The sequence below is a fragment of the Oryctolagus cuniculus genome, chromosome 12, assembly GCF_964237555.1.
Source record: "Oryctolagus cuniculus chromosome 12, mOryCun1.1, whole genome shotgun sequence".
NCBI lineage: Eukaryota > Metazoa > Chordata > Mammalia > Lagomorpha > Leporidae > Oryctolagus > Oryctolagus cuniculus.
Window position 1 is genome coordinate 72,287,816 of NC_091443.1, and position 19,399 is coordinate 72,307,214.

Below are 19,399 nucleotides of genomic sequence, written 5' to 3' on the forward strand. Positions count from 1 at the left end.
GATGGTATTGGGCCATTGATTCATTTTAAGTGGATTTTTGTGTAAGACGTAAAGTACGGGTCTTGCTTCAAACTTCTATATGTAGAGATCCAATTTTCTCAATACCAAGCATGTGCTTGCTCCAGGGATTGATTTAAGTTCCTTTGTCAAAGATGTGTTGGTTGTAGATGGATGGACTGATTTCTGGAGTTTCTTTTCTGTTCTACTGACATAATGCATCTGTTTTTTTTTTTTTTTTTTTTTTTTTTTTTTTTGCCAGTACCAGGCTGTTTTGATTATAACTGCCCTGTGGTATGTCTTGAAATCTGGTATTATGATGCCTCTGGCTTTGTTTTTGTTGTATCAGATTGCTTTAGCTATTTAGGGTCTCCTGTGTTTCCATATGAATTTCAGCATAGTTTTTTTTTTTTTGAGATCTGAAAAGAATGTCTAGATCTGAGAAAAACTGGTATTCCGACTGGAATCTCATTGAATCTGTAAATACTGTTTCTATAATTTAGAATGTTTCAACTTATCTCTATCCATCCATGCGTTTTGTGTTAGATGATTTTGCTCAACTGTAGGCTAATGTAAGTATTCTGAGCATTTTAAGGTTGACTAGAATAAGCTAGGATGTTTCATAGAATATCTGTTCAAATACATTTTCAACTTGATATATTCAACCTAAAATGGGTTTGTTTGGATTGAACACAATCATAAGTGGAAGAATATCTATTAATTGACATTATACTTTGACCCTAGATAGCCTGAAATTTAAAGCTTGAGTCTTTTTAAGGTTTTATTTATTTATTTGAAAGATTTATTTTTTTAAATATTTATTTATTTGAAAAGCAGAGTTACAGAGACAGAGGGAGAGATCTCACATCCTCTGGTTCCTTCCCCAGATGGCCACAACAACCACCGTGGGGCCAGGCTGAAGCCAGGAGCCTGGAGCTCCATCAGGGACTCCCACATGGGTAGCAGGGGCCTAAGTACTGGGCCACCTTTCCTTGCTTTCCCAGATGCCTTAACAGGTAGCTGGATTAGAAGTGGAATGGCAAGGACTCAAATTCTGTCCTGTTCTTGATAACATTCTGGATGACTTCATTTTGTGTTTGACAAGGTCCAGTATTGTCCTGAAATTCCATGGTGCTAGATGAACTTTACTAATGAAAACTTTTCCTAACATTTTGTAATGTTTATGCATTCTACTGATTTACTCTAATGACAACTTGACTGTCCTCTTTTGGACAATATTTACCCTGCAATTCTCTCACACAGTATTTTTACCACAACTAGAGGTGTGTGGTAGGAATATATATGCTCCCTATAAATACTATATAATTTATTGTGTTTATTAGTTATTGTCTCCCCTGACTAGTTGTATGTGGTACAAGGAAAATGGTAATTGATGTTTCCCAGCAACATTTCATACTATCTGTCAAGCACTTAGTAAATATTTGTATGTGCTCAGAATATATAAGTAAGGTATCAGTAAGTATTCATTTTATTCAGTAAGTTTTAACTGAATGAGTGGGTAAATCAATTCCAATTCAGTGACCAAATGTGTACACATCACTATAAAGCATCCATCTAGTAACTGAGCATGAAACAAATGTGTTGAGTGCAAGTGACCAGAAAAGTACCACTTTGTTTTGTGAAAATTGATGATTAAATCTCTCAGAAGTACTAAAATCTTATCCTTTATTTCTCTATACCATAGCATTTATATCTCATTTGATTTAGTATGTAGTGATATATTTTACAATACAATAGAATCCTCTTTTTTTAAAAATGATATCCAACACCTTTGACTACTGCTACCAATCAACAGACCAATAAACTTAGGGAAAGCATTTGAGGGTTAATTTATCATATGCCATGGCAAATTGCTATGGAAGCTAAATTAGTATTTAGTTCCTTGGTGTGCATAGCATCAAAGCAAAAATTAGGTGAAATAGTTATTTGAAAGGCAGACTGACAGATGGAGGAGGAGGGGATAGAGAGAGAAAGGGAGAGAGAGGCAATCTTTCAACTGCTGATTCACTCCCCAATTGGTTATAACCACCAAGTGTGGGCCAAGCCCAAAGCAGAAGCTAGAAACCCCATCCTGGTTTCCCATATGAATGGCAGCAGTCAAGGACTTGGACTGTCTTTCCAGGCATAGTAACAGGGAGCTGCATGGGAAGCAGAGCATCTGGAACTCACATTGACCCTCTAAAGTGAGATGCCAGCATTGCAGGCAGTGGCTTAACCTGCAGTGTCACAATGCCATTGCATGAAATGGTATTAAATACACATTATACAAGTTATTATGAAATTTAACTCCAATGATCAGACATGAATAGTTCTGTAAAAACATAGCCTATTTTAGATTCTTTGAACTACCTGTATTCTATGTCTAATGTTATTCATTCCGCTTATGTTCACAGTCTTTTCCCACATACTATAAAGGACAATCAATAACAAGACAACACACAACTTATTAAATTATCACCACATTGGGTGATTATAGGTATGTCCATTATAATTACATTTTGGAGACTTCCTAAATATTTTGCTGTGTGAATTTCTTAGTTTTCTTTCAGGGCTATACAATGAAAAGCATAATGTGGAGATTTTATTGTCTCAATTATCAAAGCGCTACATTATATGAGAGATTTAAGGGTCTTCTTTCTAAGTATTTCTAACAGTGACAAGCTAGGAAAATGAAAGGTACAATTAAAATAATTAAAAATGTTTAAGTACTTCATTTATTTATTTGAAAGGCAGAGTTACAGAGAGAGCAAAGGAGAGACACAGAGAGGTCTTCCATTTACTGGTTTACTCTCCAAATGGCCACAACATCTGGGGCTTGTCCAGGCTGAAGCCAGAAGCCTCTTCCAAATCTCCCATCTGGGTGCAGGGGCCCAAGCACCTGGGTCATTCTCTACTGCTTTCCCAGGCTCATTAGCAGGAGCTGGATTAGAAGTGGAACAGGAGGGACTCCAATCAGCACCATATGAAATGATGACACCTCAGGTGGTAGCTTAACATGATTGTCACAACGCTGGCCCCTTAATTAAAATTAAAATTAAAATTAAAATTAAAATTAAAGTATCTCTTTTAACACAAATGTTTCTAGCTCATCTGGTTATTACTTTAAGCATTTATGTAGCGTTGTCATTTGCTAAATATCAATAAGAACTTGGTATAAGATACTATATTTTGTTTTTATTTTTTATTTTCCCATAGTGCAAAGTAGAGTAATGTACAACAGGTATTTAAAGTCAAATGATAATTAAAATATAAGGATTTTTTTTGACTTATGGTTTAAACGATATAAAAATCATGAGGCTTGTTAATGTTTTAAAAGTTAAGTTCTGTGGCCTCTGCTGTGGCTTAGTGGGCTAAGCCTCTGCCTGCACCACTGGCAGCCCATATGGACACTGGTTCTAGTCCCGGCTGCTCCAATTCTCTGCTATGGTCTAGGAAAGCAGCAAAGATGGCTCAAGGGCTTGGGCCCCTGCACTGCATGGGAGACCTGGATGAAGCTCGTGGCTCCTGGCTTTGGATCAGTCCAGCTCCAGCCAGTGCAGCCATCTGGGGAGTGAACCAGCGGATGGAAGACCTTTCTCTCTGTCTCCCTCTCTGTAGTGTAGCTCTACCTCTCAAAGAAATAAATAAAATCTTTAAAAAAAAAAACTTAAGTGCTAAAAAAGGTGAAAATAATGGTTCAAAAATTGATCTTTGAGTTTAAAAGCTTAAATGGTGTTGTATCACCATTTAATGAACACTAAAACTTTTTTCTTATAAATAATAAAACAATACACTTGTTAGGGGGAGCTGGCTTGTAAATCCCAAGTCATTCCAGATACTGAAACTGTAACTGCTAATATCCTCGTCATAATAAAGGAGATATTATTCCATTTTGTTTGACAGGCAAACTGTTAACTACTCACTATCAACTTCATTAAAAACCAGAATAAACAGCTATTTTTATTAAAATTCTGAAAAAAATAACTCCACATGACGAGAAGCATCCCAAATGTCAAGAAGAAAAAATTATGTTTAAATATGTTTTGGATTACAACATGCAATTCTAAGACAGCAGGAGATGCAGAACACAGATTATTCTATCACTAGAAAGTCATCTATATGAGGGTTCTTCAAAAGGTTCACAGGAAATGCATATTGTGAAAAAACTTTGCACAGATTTAAACAAAGCTTTGCATCAAAATAAACTCTTGCTAACTTGTTATGACATAGCTGAACGGGATCTACTTTGAGGCAGTAAGAAAGATAACTTATCAGTTTGAAAAAAAGCTCTATCAGATCATATGAATTCTGCTAAAATTAGCACAAGAAAAAACACGCTTAAACCTGGGTTGGAGAGAATGATGAAAATCAATGATGTTTAGAAAAAGCTTATGGGAACAGTACCCCAAACAAATCAGCAGTTTACAAATTGTTAACTCATTTTAAGAAAGGACAAAATGGTGTTGAAGATGAAATCCACAGTGTTATACCATCTACATCAATTTGTCATGAAAAAATTTCTGTGCACTAATTGAAGAAGACTAATGAGTAATAGAGTAACAGCTGAAATAATAGTCACATCACAGACATCTCAATTGGTTCAGCTAACACTATTTTGACTGAAAAATTAAAGTTGAGTCAACCTTCCGCTTGATGAATACCAAAACATTTGCACCCAGATCATCTCCCAACAAGAGCAGAGATTTTAATGAGGATTTTCAACAAGTAGGATTAAGATCTTGATGCATTTCTTTAAAGAACTGTATGAGATGAAACATACCTTTATTATTATGATCCTGAAGACAAAGCACAATCAAATTAATGGCTACCAAAGAGGTAGAAGTGATCAGGTCAGAGCAAAAGCAGAATGGTTAAGAGTAGAATTCATTTATATAGTAGTTTGAATGCTTTTTTCATTTTTTAGATGCCCAAGACATTTTTCTTGTTGACTTTACAGAGGGCCAAAAAACAATAACATCTGTTCTATATGAGAGTGTTTCAAGAAAGTTAGCCACAGAATTAGCAGAAAACCCTCTGAGAATGCTTCTCCAGAGAATTCTCCTTGACAGTTTCTGCTCATTCCTCTCATCACATCAGGGCAATTTTACAAGAGCATCAGTGGAAAATATTAGGCATGTATCTTACAGACCTGATTTGGCTCCTTCTGACTTGGTTTCCTAATCATAAAAAGTCTTTAAAGGAGACTCTGCTTCCCTCAGTTAATAAGGTAAAAAATTGGCCAGGTATTTACTCTAGTGGCTAAGATGCCTGCATCCCACAACAGAGTACCTGGTTGGACACCTGGCTCCAGGTCTTGACTCAGGTATCCTCCTAATGTAAACTCTGGGAGGCAGCAGTGGTGGCTTAGATAACGGGTTTCCTTCCACACATGTGGGGCACTTGGATTGAGTTTATGTTTTGGCCTTTCCCAGCCCCAATCATTGTGAGAATTTAGGAAGCGAATTGGCAATTGGGAGTGCGCTCTTTCTCTCCCTCTCCTCTCCTCTCCTCTCCTCTCCTCTCCTCTCCTCTCCTCTCCTCTCCTCTCCTCTCCTCTCCTCTCCTCTCCCTCTCTCTCTCTCTCTCTCTCCTCTCTGTCTCCTCTCTCTCTCTCTCTCCCTCCCCCCCCTGCCACCTTCACTCTCCCTGCCTTTCACATAAATAAATAGTGTAAAAAATCACTGCGCTGGCATAGATGAGTTCCAGAACCCTCAATTCTTTAGGAATACAGTAAGTAGCTGGTATCACTGCTTACAAAAATGTCTTGAACTAGATGGCACTTATATTGAAAGAAAAAGTTTGTATGTTTGGTTAAAAAGATTTATTATTTATTTGAAAGGAAGAGTTACAGAGAAAAAGAGAGCAAAGATTAAAGGAGGGGAGAGAGAGGGAGAGAATGAATCTTCCATCTGCTGGTTCATTCTGCAAACACTTGGAATAGCTAAGACTGGACAGGCTGAAGCAGGAGGTAGGAACTGCATTCAAGTCTCCCATATGGGTGGCAGAGGCCCAATCACTTGGGCCTTCATCTGCTTCCCTCCCAGGTACATTAGCAGGAAGCTGGATCAGAAGAAGAGTAGCCAGGACTGGACCCAGCACTCAAATTTGGAACACATGTATCATAAGAGTTGGTTCTATCTTCTGCACAAATACATTGGTCTCTATTTTTATAATCTTTCTATTCCATTTTCCCACAACCTTTATGAAATCCCCTTATATGCAGACATATACATATATGCTCATGCTTTACCTATGTTCTGCTCTTGACCTGCCTCAGGCTTCCTCCAGCACAAAGATTAAGGTGTTTTTGTTTTTGTTTTTAATTTGACAGGTAGAGTTATAGACAGTGAGAGAGAGGGGAACAGAGAGAAAGGTCTTCTTTCTGTTGGTTCACCCTCCAAATGGCCGCTATGGCCAGAGCTGCTCCTATCTGAAGCCAGGAGCCAGGTGCTTCTTCCCGGTCTCCCAGTATCCCGGAGCAGCGGCCCAAGGACTTGGGCCATCTCCACTGCCTTCCCAGGCCACAGCAGAGAGCTGGACTGGAAGAGGAGCAGTCGGGACTATATCTGATGCCCATATGGGATGCCAGCACCACAGGCGGAGGGTTAACCAAGTGAGCCAAGGCGCTGGCCCCAAAATTAAGGTTTTAATATACAAAAAGTTTCTACCACTACCCGACATAGCTAAAAAGTAGAAAGAGCTCTCTCATCAATCCTAAACTACTTGCCTCCATTTTGAATTAGTCTTTAATAAGCAACAATCATTTTGGAAGATTATTCAGTATCTATAGATAGAAGTCATGAAGTAACAAAATGTTAGAAAATGAGGTTGTAGAATGAATATATCCTAATTACCTTATTATTCAGTTGGAAAAATAAAGTTCGTTTATATGACATGCTCAAGAACTTTCAAGTATTTTATGTGCAAGCTGAATATATCCAAGCTGAAGAAACATTAGAGAATATAGAAATGTCTCTAAATAAAAATATACTCATTTCCCCAGTACCTAAATTATTTGAGTATTGTGATCAGTACAAAGGATATCCAAAACAAACAGTAGGAATGTTCATGAAAAAAAGGCAAGACCAAGTCATTACTCATCCATAATAACCTTGAATGTAAATGGACTAAAATCTCCACTTAAAAGATACAGATAGGCTGAAATTGGGTTAGAAAGCAAGATCAATTTATATGAGGCCTACAAAAATCACCTCACCAACAAAGATACACACGGACTGAAAGCAAAAGGATGAAAAAAGATATTCCATGCAAATGGAAATAAAAAGTGGTTAGGAGTAGCTGTCTTAATATCAGACAAAATAGACTTTAAGATAATAACTGTTAAAAGGACAAAGAAGGTCATCATGCAATAATTAAATGCTAGAGCAGCTGGCTCTTTAAAACGAATGCATGCATCTACAACCTACTTAATCTGTGACAAATGAGATAAAATCACTTCTTGGAGAAAAAATATTCTCTTTTAAACAAATGGTATTGGAAAAATTCTTCACATGCAGAAGTATGACACAAGACCCTTACTTTACGCCTTATACAAAAATCAACTTACAATGGATTAAGGATCTAAATCTATGACCTGATACATAAAATTACTACAGAAAACATTGGTGTAACTCTGCAAGACATTGGCATTTGCAAAGATTTCTTGGATAAGACCCCAGAAGCACAAGCAATAAAACAAAAATAGACCAATGACATTGCATCAAACTATGAAGCTTAGGCATGGAAAAAGAAACACTCAACAAAGAAAAGAGGCAACCGACAAAATGGGAGAAAATATTTGCAAACTGTGCATTTGATAAAAGATTAATGTCTAGAATATACAATAAACTAAAGAAACTCAAACAACAACAAAACAATCTAGTTAAGAAATGGGCAATGGACATGAACAAGTATTTTACAAAGGATGAAATACAAACGGCCAACAGATACATGAAAAAATCCTCATGATCACTAGCCATCAAGGAAATGCAAATAAAAACCACAATGAGTTATCATCTCAATCCAATTAGAATGGCTGTCATCCAAAACTCAAAAAATAATAAGTTCTAGTGGGGTGTAAAAAAAAAAAAAACACTACCATAATATACTGTTGGTGGGAATGTAAACTAGTACAACCATTATGGAAGACAATATGGAGATTCCTCAGAAATCTGAAAATAGATATAAAATATGACTTAGCCATCCCACTCCTGGGATACCCAAAGGAAATGAAATCAGCATATGAAAGAATTATTTGTATCCCCCATCTTTACAGCAGCTCAATAGCTAATAGGTCAGATATGGAATCAATCTAGATGTCCATAAACTGATGACTGGGTAAAGAAAATGTACGATTCCGTATATACAATGGAATACTACTCAGCCATAAAAAACAATGAAATCACGTCTTTTGAAACAAAATGGACATGACTGGAAATGATTATGCTTGGTGAAATTAGCCAGTCCTCAAAAGACAAGTATTATTTGTTTTATCTGATCTGTGGTACTTAATATAGAATACAAAGCCAAAACAATGTATGGGAGTGAAACTGACACCTTGTGATTTGCTTGTTGTTTATTGTCCTTGACTGTATTCCTGTGGAACAGTAGTCTTTCTACTTTTTGATTAGTGCATTGAGCCTAACATTGTGGAGTGGACTGAGGGTGTGTTATTGTAAAAACAGAGGAATAAAATGGAAAGAAAGGAGGAAGGATTGAGGGAGGGAAGGAAGGAAAAAGGATGGTTGTCTTCTTGGAATTGTATTTGAGATACATGACATCTGTTCTCTTTATATTAATTTTAAAAAACAGCAAAAACATCTATACTTATACTTTATGAAAAAAAACTTTGAAGTACATAAATAAAAAACAGCTCATACAGTAGGTTAGAAGGAGGAATATTCTGAAAGCCTTTCCATATAATTGTGATTATTCTTTGGTACTATACCAAAACTTGATAATTTGTAGTTTTAAAAACATTTTTTGTTTATTTATTTGAAAGGCAGAGAGAGAGAAAGAGAGAAAAAGAGAAAGAGCACACTTGCCTACTCTCATCTGCTGGTTGTCTCAAATACCCTGAAGAGCTGGAGCTGGGCAAGGCCAAAGCTGGGTGCTGAAGCCAGCAGCCAGGAAGTCAATCCAGTTCTTCCACATGGGTGTCAGGGGCCCAAACACTTAAGCTATTACCTGCTGCCTACCAGCATGCAAATTAACAGGAAGCTGGAACTGGGAATGGAGTCAGAACCTCAACCCAGTCACTCCAATATGGGATGTGAGCAATCCAAGTAGAGTCTGAACTTCTAGGTAAAAAATGCCCTTCTAAAGTTGTAGTTTCATAATAGTATGTTGCAATGTGGAATCTGGAATCAGCACTGTACTGTGTTACATTAAAATCCATTGAGATTTCACACTTGAAAAAGCAGGTATGATTTTTTTAAAATATAATGTAGGGTCATTTAGAAAAAACTGGTTCAGTGAGTTATATGGATATTCTAAGTATTCACACACTTCTTTATATAATCAAAAAGTCATGTTCAGTAATACAACCAGTAATCTCATCAGGAAAGTATTTTAAATATTGAAAACTTTCTAGATCATGGTGATGGATACAGTTTCTTCACAATGTTTTGCTTTGAAGCTAAACTTTCATTATTGATCATAACAAAAGCTCTCTGTTAAGTAAGGATAACTGCACTATTTAACTGATTGCCTGTAGTAGAGAGATGAGCTGCTTCTCTAAATTTTGTGCTCCCTTTTCCACAGTATAGAGCTGTCACTATGTAGCAACTTTCCAGTCAGAAATCTTACTTGCCACAATACCTTACACCTCAGTATAGCCATGACTTATTCTTGGTAATACTCTGTGATTGGAACAAAGTCTTTTTTAAGAGTGTATGCTTATTCCTCCTTTTAGTCTCTTGATATAGATATATTCTAATTACTGTGGAGCTCTGCATAGGATGGTAAATCCACACATGGATGCAGCCTGAAGCCCTGAATCATTGTGTGGAAGAGAAGTACTCACTGACTACTAACTAATATGAAAACTCAGAAGACAGCATAAAAAGTAGGCTAGGGATCTGGAGAAATATGAAAGTCTAAGTTCAAATAAGGAAATGTATATTTGAATAAATGTCTGCTTCACCCAGATTTTCTGGTAGTTACAAACTAAGTAGAAACTTAAAAAATACTTTTAAAGTACTGCTTGCCCTTTTGAAATGGTAAAGCTGTCCTTTTAGATCCCCTCTAAAAACAGTGGTAATTAGTTGATATATGGTTTCCAACAAAGGCTCTGTTTCTTCAAGAGATTTAAGAATTCGAGCCCTTTGCTATCATTGTTTTTGTACTACTTTGGCCCCACAGGGTTCATTTTTCATTCCCCAAACAATTGCTTGCTGTTTCGAAAGGAGTCCATATACTAACTTTGGAAACAAGTGATGTCCTCAAGCCTTCCAACACTTCTACTATTTTTTTGGCCCTTCTTCCAACATTTTTTAAAAATTCATTCATGTTTTTCATAAGTGAAGGATTACAGCTATGGTAACTCCCATAAATTACAACACTTAACCCATAATGATAATTTTAAACCTCACTGTATTAACAAGCCTGTAAAATCAAATGACTGAGAAACACTATGTGAAGTTAACAGTTCATTCAGACTTCAAGATCAAAATATCCTGTATTTGAATTCTTATTCCAGCACTTAAGAGTTATATGACCTTGGATAAGTTACTTAATCTTATATTTTAGTTTCCTAGTTTATAAAAAAGGAAGTTTTTCAGGCTGAACAGAAATGATAGATGGAAACTCAGATATACAGCGAGGAATAAAAAAAAATCAGAAAGCATAAATATGTGAATAAATACAGAAGTTTAAGTTTTCTCTTCATCTTTTAAAAATTCGTATAATCATTTCCACTTTTATCTATGATGTAATAATGGGGGTTTCTTTTACTGTCCTGTATGAAACAAACAAACACTGGACAAAATATATGACACAATGATTTTCATAATTTGGATAACAGACTACACAGATAGTGATCTCCAAGAGAAGAGAAACAAATGAAAGAGCCCTTCACTTGTCCCAGGTTTTGTGTGTAAAGAATTTTCAATGTATGCTGCAAAAGGTGTAAATCTAAATAGAACACAGTGGGCTCACTGAATTGAGAAACTAAAGTTGAGCATTCAGGAAGTCTGAAGCAATCTAAAATTCACACGTGAGTGTACTCTAGAAGACAGAGATGTACAATGAGAGCATTCTGCAAATCTTCAGAGGATGATCTTTGACTCTTTATCCGAAGTTAATACAAACCACGCGAACACATTATGTTCTAGGTGTCAAATGACACTTTTATGAAATGGAAAGGCAAGCCACAGATTGAGGGAGGGGAAATTTTTAAAAATCTAATAAAGGACCTGTATCTAGGAAATATGACGTATTCTTATAACTCAATAAGAAGAAGACAAACACCCAAATAAAAATAGTTGGGAGATTTGAAAAGAAAAAGCATTTGTTTTGTTTTTTATAAAGCTTAAAAATTACAGATATATGTAGAAACATGTTACAGGCCAGATTTGATCTACAGGCTACAGTTGGCTGATCTCTGATACGGGAGATTGTGATAACACTATTAACTTTTTGAACTAATTGAGATTCATAAAGTGTATACTCTTTCCCAGTGTACATGGAATGTACACAAGACAGACCATGTATTACACTAAACAACAAGTCTGAAAACATTGCAAAAGATTGTGCAGAGCATTTTCTCAGATTACTATAGTTTTTAAATTAGAAATGAGTAATTATAAGCTATCTAGAAAAGCACAGGTACTTAGAAATTAACAATAACTTTCTGAATAACAGAGGTCAAAGTAAAAATAAATTACAATGGGAAATTAGAAAACATCTTAGGTTAAATAATAAAACAACATATCTAAATTTGTAGAGTATGATTAAAATGATACACAGAGAAATTTATGGTTTTAAAAGTTCTTATCTGAAAAAGCATAGAGAGAATGATAAACTGGCAAAATGTAAATAACTGCTGGGAAAAGGATTGATGAGAATTCTTTAGGCTATTTTTATCACTTTTCTGCAAGTTAACATTATAACATTATACAAAGCAAAACAGATCATTCTTCCAAACTGCTTGATTTTGTCTTCAGTCAAATTATTCACATATGAAGGTGTTAAGTAAAAATAGATCTGTAAAACTAGGTCAAGATATCATACTACTTCTCTTGCCATTTCAAATTCTTAGAAAAGATCTCCAAACAACAAATACATATACATGAAGATCTAGAAAAACTATTAAGGGTGACATTAGCAAACAAGCATTTTCTAACAGTTACTGACAGATAGAAATCATTTAGGATGGTATCTATGGTGATAAAAGTGGGGAAACCCACAGCTCAAAAAGTAATTACTTAAATTCACAGTGCACACATAGTAGGAACAGTGCTTAACTGATAAAATCATTTTCAAATCAGACCACCTTTCAGATTATTAGATTGAGTACATTAATCCTTCCTCTTCCCTAGAAAGATATTTCCGTCTACACTAATGTTTTTTAACTTTGCCTGCATGCTGAAATCATTAAAGGAGCTTCAAATAAATGATGAGCCTAGATTTTAATTTAATTTGCCAGAAAGGAGGTCTGACTATCAGACCTACATTTGGCACTGGAGATACAGTATGACCAAAAAAAAAAAAACTTGCCTCATAAAGCTAATTAATGTACAGTAACTGAGGATCTTGGTGTTGGTGCAGAAATATAATATATATTCAGAAATGAGGAAAGGAATTAAGCATGTATCACTACAACACTAATCTATAAGTCAAATGTTATTTCAAGGCCTTCAAAAACAAATTACTAGAAAATTCAGAATATTAATAACCTGATATGTTTGATTTTGAGTATTACAATAATAAGTTTAAAAAATTTACTTACCAGGTGACATAGATTCTTGACTGCTTATGATCCTTTGCTTTATTGATTTTGTAGGTGCTTTCTTGCTACCATGTATGGTTGTTGTGGAAAGTTCTCTCAGTTTCCAATGGGTCCAAAAGCCTCTTTGAGGTTTTAAACCTTAATATAAAAAGAACATTAGGCAAAGGAATTACAATTTTGAAAATACCTTTTAATTGGTCAAAGCATTTTATACTATTATACATTTAAACCTAAGGACAAAAATTTCTACTTGTTCTTTTCACGTTGTGTAGGGTTCAAGATGTCCTTTAACCATTCTAAACATGTGCATTTTCAACAATTAAAAAGAGAAAAGTAAAATCCTTTCTAGTCTTCATATATTTGTCCTGAGATTTTATTAAAATATATTTTAAAGTGTTCAGTAAAAGAAAAGCCACACACAAATATTAATTAATGTTATTATCACTGTTTCTATATATTGACATACTCAAGAATATTGTCAATATTTTCTCAGTTGAGAGTAGTGAGGATTATTTGATACATTAGTTTATCAAATTAGAATTTCCTAAGTGTTTTTAGATAAATTACCACCTATTTAGCATGAATTCACTAGATAAACTATATAGAAGCCTTCAATTTGATTCTCTAGAATTCTTATTGGAAGATGGCTTATGTCTTGAAATATTTTATAGCAATAGAAAATTTGAAATATAGTAAAGTTAACAGATCCGCTGACTGACACTGAAATGATGGTTTATTCTGGGAAGGACCATGGAACATAGTATATAAAAGCAAAAATAGATGCATAAGATTATATCAAGCTAAGAAGCTTCTGCACAGCAAAAGAAATTATTAACAAAGTTAAAATACAACTAACAGTGACTAACATGTGAGGGAAAATATTTGTAAATCATGCATTTGATGAAGGATTTATATCCAGAATATATAAAGAGCTCAAGAAACTCAACAACAACAAAATAATCCAGTTAATAGGTGAGCAAATAATATGAGTAGATATTTTCAAAAGAAGACATAGAAATGGCCAGCAGACACATGAAAAAATGCTCAGGATCACTAGCCATAAGGGAAATGCTAATAAAAATCACAATGAAGTATATCAAACTCTAGTTAGAAAGCTATTATCCAAAAAATTTTTAAAAATCAATTCTCACAAGATCATGGAGAAAAGTATCCTAATACAATTTTGGTGGGATTAAAATTAGTGAAATCATTATAGAAATCAGTACCAGATTCATCAAAAAACTAAAAATGGACCTAGCATATGACCCATACATCTCACTTCTGGGAACATATTCAAAGAAAATGAAATCAGTATATGAAAAAGATTCCTGCACTTCCATGTTTATAGCTGCCTAATTTACAATAGCAAAGATATGTTATCAACCTAGATATCCATCAACTGATGACTGGATAATGAAAATATGGTATGTATACCTGATTCAATATTACACAGCCATTAAAATGAATAAAATTCTGACATTTGCAACAAAGTAGAATTGGAGATCATCATGGTAAGTGAAATAATCCAGGCACAGATAGACTAACATTACATTTTTTTCTCATATGTGGAAATATATATATATATATGTATATATATATATATGAGAGAATATTTTTAAAAGATGGTTTATTTTTCAAAATACTCAAGAGAAGGAGCATTTCACACCACAGGGAGACATCTTAGGAAACACTGGGGTCAGTCAGGAGGAAGAGGATGAAACTATGGGCAAGAGCTTTTATAGGGTTTCCTAGGAGGAATGAGCATGGAAAAATAAGCAAGCTTATAACCAGCTCATTTGAATAATTTCAGTGGACTCTAGGTCATAGGGGTTATCCCTACTTGTGTGTTATCTCATCAGGGATGATTATGGCAGGTGGTTAGTGGCTAGAGCTGGGAGAGCCTGGTAAAGGAAGTGTCATCAGATTTGGATTGGTTGGTTTGTATTTGGGAAGCATGTTTACTGGCAAGTTGTTTACTATCTTTACTATTTTATTAATCCTAAGAAGAGGATTCCTTCTTTTTTTTTTTAAAGATTTATTTATTTATTTGAAAGAGTTACATATAGAAGGAGAGGCAGAAAGAGAGAGAGAGGTCTTCCATTTGTTGGTTCACTCCCAACAAATTGGCTGCAACAGCCGGAGCTGCACTGATCTGAAGCCAGGAGCTAGGAGCTTCTTCTGGGTCTCCCATGTGGGTGTAGGGGCCCAAGGATTTGGGCCATCTTCTACTGCTTTCCCAGGCCATAGCAGAGAGCTGGATTGGAAGTGGAGCAACTGGGTCTTGAACCAGCGCCCATATGGGATGCGAGCACTGCAGACAGCAACTTTACCTGCTATGCCACAGCGCTGGTCCCAATATAGTAAGTCTTAAAATAATTAAAATGTTGTTTATTGAGTGTGAGACATATGTCAATAATTATGCAATGTGATGTGTTTGTTGCCTTTTACAGTACTTTAAAAAACTCCTATAAGATAGCACATTTTTCCAATCAAAAGTGACACTTGAGGTGCAACAACAGAATCTATGGGAGACTAACTTTGCACAGCTGTATGCACTGGCTTTTCCCATTGAGTTTATCCCACCCAGTCACAGTTCCTTGCATCTATCATCTATCATCTATCTATCATCAACCTATCATCTTTCTACATATTGATCTATCTAAAATGAATGGTTAAGGCTTTTTGTAATGAAAATATATTTTTCTCCCAAAGTAATTAGGTTACATTTCAATATATTTATTTATTTTTTTCAACTTTCGTACTTTGTCTTTTATTAGCAATATCTTGAAGTGTTTTCCCTATGTTTTTTTCTAGTAATATCAATTCAGACTTTACATTTAGATTTTGATCCATTGAAAATTGATTTTTCTACATGGTGAGAGGTAGGTTTCTAATAACAATTTTCTATGTATGTTTTGTTAGCATCATTCATTGAAGAGATTCCTTTCCTCAATGTATATTTGTGGCACCTCCGTCACAAATCAATTGACTCTATGTACATGGTTTAATTTCTATGTTCTCTATTCTATCGCATTGATTTATGTGTTGTGTTTTTTTTTGTTTTGTTTGTTTGTTTGTTTTTTATTTAATGAGCATAAATTTCCAAAGTACAGCTTAAGGACCACAATAGCCTCCTCCCCCCCCGTATCTTCCCTCCCACCCACAACGCTCCCCTCTCCCACTCCCTCTCCCCTTCCTCTTCACATCATGATTAATTTTCAATTATCTTTATATACAGAAGATCAATTTAGCGTATGTTAAGTAAAGATTTCCACATTTTGCTCCCACACTGAAACACAAAGTGTAAAATACTATTTGAGTACTAGTTATAGCATTAATTAAACACCTAAGAGTAATTGTGTATTAATTACAGAGTTCAACCAATAGTTTTAAGTAGAATATAAAATGCAACTTTTGTATTGTTGTGGCTTCCCCCCCGACCTCCCTCCCTCCCGTAGCCCTCCCCTCACCCACTCCCTCTCCCATCCCGCCCTTCATCACGTTTCATTTTCAATTACCTTCATATGTTGAAGATCAACTTAGTATATACTAAGCAGGGATTTCAAGAGGTTGCACTCACACAACCGAACCAGGTATAGGGTATTGTTCAACTAGTAGTGTTGTTTTTGAGTTTCATAGTTAAACACATTAAGGACAGAGATCCTGTGTGGGGAGCATGAACCCAGTGACTCCCGTTGTTGATTTAACAATTGGCACTCTTATTTATGATGTCAGCAATCACCCAAGACTCTTGCTATGAGCTGTCTAGGCTATGGAAGCCCCTTGAGTTCAGAACTCTGAATTTGTTTAGTCAAGGCCGTATCACAGTGGAGGTTCCTTCCTCCCTTCAGAGAAAGGCGCCTCTCTCCTTGATGGCCTGATCCTTCTGCTGGGGTGTTGTTCACCAGGATCCTTCATTTAGATTGTTTTTTGCCACCGTGTCATGGCTTTCCATGCCTGTGAGACTCTCATGGACCTTTTAGTCAGATCCGAATGTACCAAGGGTTGATTCTGAGGCAGGAGTGCTGTTTTGGGCATTTGCCATTCTATGAGTCTGCTGTGTGTTCTGCTTCCCCCGCAGGATCATTCTCTCCCTTTTGATTCTATCTTTCATTATTTGCTTACACTGGTCTTATTTGTGTAATCTCTTTGCCACTTACCCTATCTTTTTGACCAGTTGTGTATTTATATTTGTCACTTTACCAAGTGTGCTGGCAATGGTACTTGCCTCCTTGGTAAGGCTGAGTTGAAATCCCCTGGCACATTTCCAGTTCCACCATTGGAGGTAGGTCTGAGTGAGTATATGCCGTCCTATATATCTCCTCCCTCTCTTATTCCCACCCCTATGTTCCACAGAGATCAATTTTCTGTTAATTTTTAAATGCTTAAGAATGGTTGTGCATTGATTGCAGAGTTCAGCCAGTGGTCTTGTGTAGAGCAAATCGAGCAACAACAACAACAACAACAAAAATACTAAAGGAACAAAATAGTAAGTTGTTCCTCAATAGTCTAGCCAAGGGCTGCTCATGTCATTGTCAGAAGAGGATTCCTCCTAAAATCAGTAAGGCCCCAGATGTCAAGGTATCAAAATACAGAAAATGAAAAGCTAATACTATACATTCTAGTGTTGATAATACTCTAGTTTTAATAGTTTTAATAATACTCTCTTGTTGATCAACCATGCCATTTTACATATGAACCATATTTAGTCCTGATGTATAGATACAGTTAAACACAGAGGTTCACTCAATGAACCACAATGGATACAAAATTTAATTTAACCTAGTTCCTGTCTGCTCTTGAGGTAGGTATGAATTTAATAATCACTTAATATAAGTCAGTTGATCTTTTTTTCTTTCCCCAATTAACTACTAATATATAATTAATAATAATAATTAGTAATCCTAACATTAAATACAAATAAAAAATTGAGGGACCAGTGCGTGTAGTGGGTAAAGCCACCACCTGCAGTGCTGGCATCCCACATGAGTGCAGGTTCGAGTCCCAGCTGCTTCACTTCCAATCCAGCTCCCTGCTAATGTGCCTGAGAAAGCAGAGGAAGATGGCCCAAGTCCTTCGGCCCACGCCTGACTCCTGGCTTCTGATCTGCAGTACTCAAGCTGTAGCAGCCATCTGGGGAGTGAACCAGCCAATGGAAAATGGAATACCTCTCTCTCTGCCTCTTACTCTCCCTCTGCCTCCCTGGAACTTTGCCTTTCAAATAAAAATAAATAAATCTTTTTAAAAAATTGATCACTTAAGATGGATTGTTTCAAAGAATGGCCTTAAAATAGAAAGATAATACTTAAGTGAAGTATCTCCTTATCTTTAGCTTTGATAAGTTTTAAATATTAAACTTCAGTAAGATCTAGTCAAATATTTCCTAGAAAATTTTTACCAGACAGGGTTTAGAAATAAATGGCATAAGAAATAAAAAGAGTTGATTTTCCAAATAATTTTGCAATTACTAGGTAGCTTGCATACACAGGAACTTAAGCTTCTTTTTTTATTTGAGAAAATATTTTCAAGCATATAGAGTTATATATTTCAAAATCCCAATAGTTCCTCACACATCTCCAATCCATATCAACAACTTTTTTGGTATTCATATCATACCAGAAACAGGACAATGTTGCTACTTCTTGATGTCTTAATTTCAGGCATTATCTATGAACTTCCAATGAGGGGAGATAATTACTTAATAGTCTTTAACTTTCCCATCCTCAAATTACCACATATAATTCATTTTTCAGCCTTTACATAATATCCAAAATGTTACATTTTTTTATTGGATGAATAAAAACATTTACATTATTATAACTATGTAAAATTTTATTTACAACTGAGTTACATGGTTTACTATAATTAGTTTCTTGGGAAAATTTTTTTCTCTGAAGTTAATAACTGATATTTTTCTTTACTTATTTTCTATGTACTCATAATTAACTTAGTTCCCAACTACCCCTTTACTATACAAATTGTTTCTACATACACTCAGATGTCAGAATTTTTAAAACATCCTTCCACTGTCTTCTAGCTTTTTAAAAAGATTTAAATTATAAAAGTTCCATGCATTTCATAAATACAGATTGAGAAACAGTGATGCTTCCCACCCCCTCTTTCCTCCTGCCCTCACCCTAACCCTTCTTCCTTCTCCCTCTCCTATTCCCACTCTTAATTTTTAGAAGAATCTATTTTCAGTTTACTTAATGATCGTAATATGTCTTTTTACATTAAGAGTTGCTGATAAGAGGGATGATACTATCTTTCTTGTGCTGTCTGTTCTCTAGAAGCTTGTAGCATGTTCTGTCTAAGGATTGTGAGAATTTAAAATAATGCACACATATTTTAATCCCTTGTCCTAAACACTAGATAATCCCCTTCAAACTGGAAACAAAACTCTTCTCAGAAGTTATAAAGTTTTTGATTATTTCTGTCCATACCTTTTCTGTT

General features: G+C 35.4%; 1 protein-coding gene across 3 annotated transcripts in view; it reads right to left on the bottom strand.

Annotated features, from left to right (window-relative positions):
- Positions 1–19,399, bottom strand: part of FAM227B (family with sequence similarity 227 member B) — a 261,271-nt gene that overhangs the window by 161,941 nt on the left and 79,931 nt on the right. For all 3 annotated transcript variants that reach the window (XM_070054161.1, XM_070054159.1, XM_070054160.1), the window contains one exon: positions 12,947–13,084. In XM_070054161.1, coding sequence (XP_069910262.1) covers positions 12,947–13,084 — 138 coding nt within the window. The remainder of the gene's footprint in view (positions 1–12,946; positions 13,085–19,399) is intronic.